This window comes from Camellia sinensis, chromosome 1, assembly GCF_055761805.1.
Source record: "Camellia sinensis isolate YWXY chromosome 1, ASM5576180v1, whole genome shotgun sequence".
NCBI lineage: Eukaryota > Viridiplantae > Streptophyta > Magnoliopsida > Ericales > Theaceae > Camellia > Camellia sinensis.
This window is the reverse complement of record NC_138961.1, coordinates 217,862,878-217,867,257: the sequence shown is the minus strand read 5'-3', so window position 1 is coordinate 217,867,257 and position 4,380 is coordinate 217,862,878. Positions and strand designations below refer to the sequence as shown.

At 37.7% G+C, this 4,380-nt stretch overlaps 1 protein-coding gene across 1 annotated transcript; it reads right to left on the bottom strand.

Moving 5' to 3' along the window:
- Window positions 1-877: 877 nt before the first annotated feature.
- Window positions 878-3,832, bottom strand: LOC114309379 (putative receptor-like protein kinase At5g24010). The gene has a single exon (XM_028255092.2). It carries the CDS (start codon window positions 3,735-3,737, stop codon window positions 1,212-1,214), a length of 2,526 nt encoding a protein of 841 aa, XP_028110893.1. The 5' UTR covers window positions 3,738-3,832; the 3' UTR covers window positions 878-1,211.
- Window positions 3,833-4,380: the final 548 nt, after the last annotated feature.

Here is a 4,380-nt window from a genome sequence, read left to right as displayed (position 1 = left end):
TTGCCAGAGCCCACAAATGTTGACTAATACCTACCAAGGACAAATGGGGTGGGAGGGGATGAGATGAAATTGGAGATCTTATTCACGTCAATCCACAGGCCATCAATGGAGAGAAGGTCTCGGAATATTTTGACTACTTCAGCCCAAAAAAAATAAACCTATAAGCTGGAAGGACTTAATATATTTTTAATATATTATGTAAATAAATAATAATAAAATAAAATAAATATTCAAATATATTAATTATGGGCCGGTCTAGGCCAGGTGCGCTATACACCTAAATCCCAAGCCCAATCCATTTATTAAAGGGGGAATGGGCCAAAAATATTGCCCAATCTGACTCTACAGGCCAAAATATCCTTCTCAAGCCCGAAAAAAGTAGCATTGGGCTGGGCTGGGCTGGGCTGGTTGATTTCCACTCCCGACCATGGCCCCCACTACAATTGCCAAGACAATGTGATTGTGTAAACCACTACAATTGCCAAGACAATGTGATTGTGTAACCCAATAATGCCGGTATCTATGTATGAAACTGACAATTTTGGACGTCTCAAAAGAGTTCATTAGATATATATATATATATATATACAATGTTGGGGGTGATTAAATCAGAATGCTGCACGACAAATAGATATTGAATATCTAGGAGCATCTATAGCTGTCCAAAACAATCGAGTGTCCTCTTGTTCTTGGAAGAGAATGTTAAATATACCAATTGTCCAGTAAAGGACAATAATTCTATTCTACACTACACCATTAAGTAGCTTCAAGTCCTATTGTCTCATCTCGTCATGATTTCTAAATGCTAGCACTTGTAACTGTTATTTGCATGATTGACGAAACTCTGCACACTGCCATGAGGAATAGAGATATAATATAATGCAGTAAAAGAAAAAGAACTCCCTTAAATGATAATCAAATACATAGCAGTATTCTAATCAAATACATCTCTTGATTAAAACATTAAGACCGTCCAACATCAAATCTAGAATTCAAACATTAATCATACTGAAAGTCGAACAATACTTCAATTTGCTATGCTGATTTTTACACAATTATCATTTGAAACGTTCACCTAATTTGCAACCTTAAATTTATAAAGCAAAGCAACCCACACAAAGGAAATATGCCCAATTTTCTTCAGCATTATTCCTGTAAGCATATTAGAACCAAACATAGGAAGACCAAAAATTGTACCTCAAACTGTAAGATCATCTGCCATCATCAATGTTCAACATGGAGAACACTCCGTGTGAATTTGAATGACTTGTATCTGTAAAATCATCCATGGGAATGCCATATTCATCAACTGGGATGCTATGAGAAGGTAACCGCTGAACGGCAGGCACTGGCAGCACCCACGACGCGTCTGTTGTGCTGTCCTCGTGAGGTTCTCTGTGCCTTGCAGTTTGTTGAAGCTGCAGTGCATATTCCAAGTCCCACACAACATCATTCATGTTGGGCCTTTGAACACCATATTCTTTCAAACACTTCTCCACCGTTTCACCAAACTTTCTCAACGAATTGGGATTGATCTTGCCCACAAGCAAAGGATCAACAATATTTTCAAGCTGCCCCTTCTTTTGCCAAAACAATCCCCATTCAGCCAAGTTTATTTCCTTCCCAGGAAGCGAGTTATTGATGGCTGGTCTTGCACAAAGCACTTCTAGGAGAACTACCCCAAATGAGTAAACATCGGATTTCTGCGTTAACTGTAGGCATCTAAAATATTCAGGATCAAGGTAACCAAAACTACCTTTTACACCTGTGCTGACATGGGTTTGATCAAGATCACCTAATCTTGAGAGACCAAAATCAGCAACTTTAGCCACATAATCCTCATCAAGTAAGATGTTTGTTGATTTAACATCACGATGAATGATGCTTCTTCCTGAACTATTATGAAGATAATCTAGACCCTTTGCAGCACCAATGCAAATTTCAAGCCTTTGGTTCCAAGACAATTCAGATTGTGACGATGATTTCAGAGACTCTCCATTCAAAATGTATAGATGATCCCTCAGAGTCCCCTTCTCCATGAACTCGTAAACAAGTATCATCTCAGATCTTTCATCACAATACCCAATCAAGGAAACAAGATGGCAATGGCGAATTGAGGACAATACTATGATCTCTGTATGGAATTCTGGACGGCCCTGGCCATTTCCTGGCTCACTCCGTTTGACAGCCACTTTCATGCCATTCCGAAGAGTTGCTTCGTAGACTTTTCCAAACCCACCCTCACCAATCATCAACCTAGTGTCAAAATTATTAGTTGCATACTGAATTTCTTGAAAAGATAGCTTCAACCCAAGATTTAGATTATCAAGAGGGGAGCCATTGACTGTTCTTTCAGTAGTACTAACATAAGAACTCCCTCCTCCATAATCAGGGATTGCCTGCCAAACTGAAGTTTCAACAGGCTTTGCTCTCTTGCAAGTCAAACACACCACCACCACTACTACCAACATTAACAGAGACGTCACACTTACAACAACCGAACCAACTACAACAAACAGATGTTTCTTCGGTGGCTTCTTCACCTCAGTTATTACCTCCATGATCTCTACCCCATTCAAAAAGGCTGTTTTAATCATTATTGAATCATTCCGAGGGCCAATACTGACATCCATAAAGCCAGAATTATCAGAATCAACCACGAAATCTTTGTAAAATGGAACTGCCAACTGGTCAACAACATTATATGGACATATTTTCTGACTAAACTTGCTATACAGATACAGATTGAACTGAAGAACATCATTATAGGATGGGCTAACTATGTCGCAAAAATGTACTCGAACGAAGTGCGGAGCATTCTTACTCACATTGAACCGCCATGTTATATTGAAGAAATTCGAACCCCCACTAGAGCTTACATTCAATTGTTTTGCTGTTTGGTAGACAGGATCAGGGGCAGAGTACTCAGTAGCTCCTCCAGTCTGGTACACAGGCCTATCACTATGAAATTCACTCTTCTTCGCCGCATTGGGGGTAACTAAATAATCATCATCAGATACCCAATTCCTCCATAGTGTATCTTTAGCCGGTGTGATCGGAGGACCACCCACATTAGCCCTATAAACTGTGTGCAGGGCTTGAGAAAGCAAGCCATCATAGGTACCGCGAGCTCCTGAAGGAGTCACATAAATGGGCGGAGTCGAAACATCTGTGATGTCAGGGACAAGAAAAACCTCAATCGCATTTGCAAAGGCAAAAGACGATTTCTGGGTAGGTGTGAAAGAGATTATAAATTCGGATACATTGATGGTGAGCATGAATTCATTGATTGTAAGGTTTTGAACACTGAAATTCGACAACAGAGAAAACCCAGAAGCCGAAACGTTGAATTGGGCATGTGAGAGATTTTTCTTCGAAGAAGAGAAAGCATAAAAATGGAGGCGTACCATGTAAGTCCCACTCTGGTCGATTTGGAGGTTATATGAAGACGGGTTTGTGAAGATTCTTGCTGTTTGATACAGAGGAGAGGAGTTTGATGTGCTGGTGTCTGAGACGGAGCTGATTTCTCCGACGAGGGAAAAGGAGCCTGAATTCTCGTCGGAGATGAAGTTCCGGATGGGCCCGTCGGTGACTTTGACGTCGAAGTTTGAGCCGCAGTTGATGAAGTACTTGTCTGGTAAAGTGTAGGCTGATGAGAGAAGAGAGAGAGATGAGAATTGAAGAAGATGGAGGAAGAGGAGAGAGAGAAAAGGATTGTGGGAGTGAAGAGTTTCCATGGAAATGTTAGTTGTTGTTGTTAAAATAAATTTGTTTCTGTTTATGAATGGAGTGAGTGAATGAATAAAAGTGAACTGGAAAATCTAATCGTGTAATGTATGGACGACGAAGAAAGTGGAACATTCAAACTGACAAATCGGTTGACCAAGTCAGTCAATGCGTTGGTCCACGAAGAACAACGGTTGTCACGTGACATAATTAAATGGTGAACTTGCAAATTTTTTTTTTTTTTAATTTTAATGATCGACATGCAAACAAAAATTAATTATTTTGATTTTTTTATTTTTTAAAATGAATTATATGCTAATTTATTTTTAATTTTTTAAACGTTCTAAATTTTAGTGCATTTAATAATTATAATTTTTTCAAAAAAATTCAATAATATTCTGATTTTTTATATTTATTGAATTTTTAACAAAAATTTATAAATATTTACTTTTTAAGTGCATTTAAAAGTTAAAATAATTAATTAAAATATTTTAAAAAATCACTAGAGGCACAAAAAATCAAAAACTGCATTTAAAAACTCAAACCAAATAGCACAATGTTTTTTAAATTATAAATTACGTGTTTTGTTTTTAAATGGATAGATTATAAGATGTTACAATATTTTATAAAATTTATTTGTATATTATTACTTTT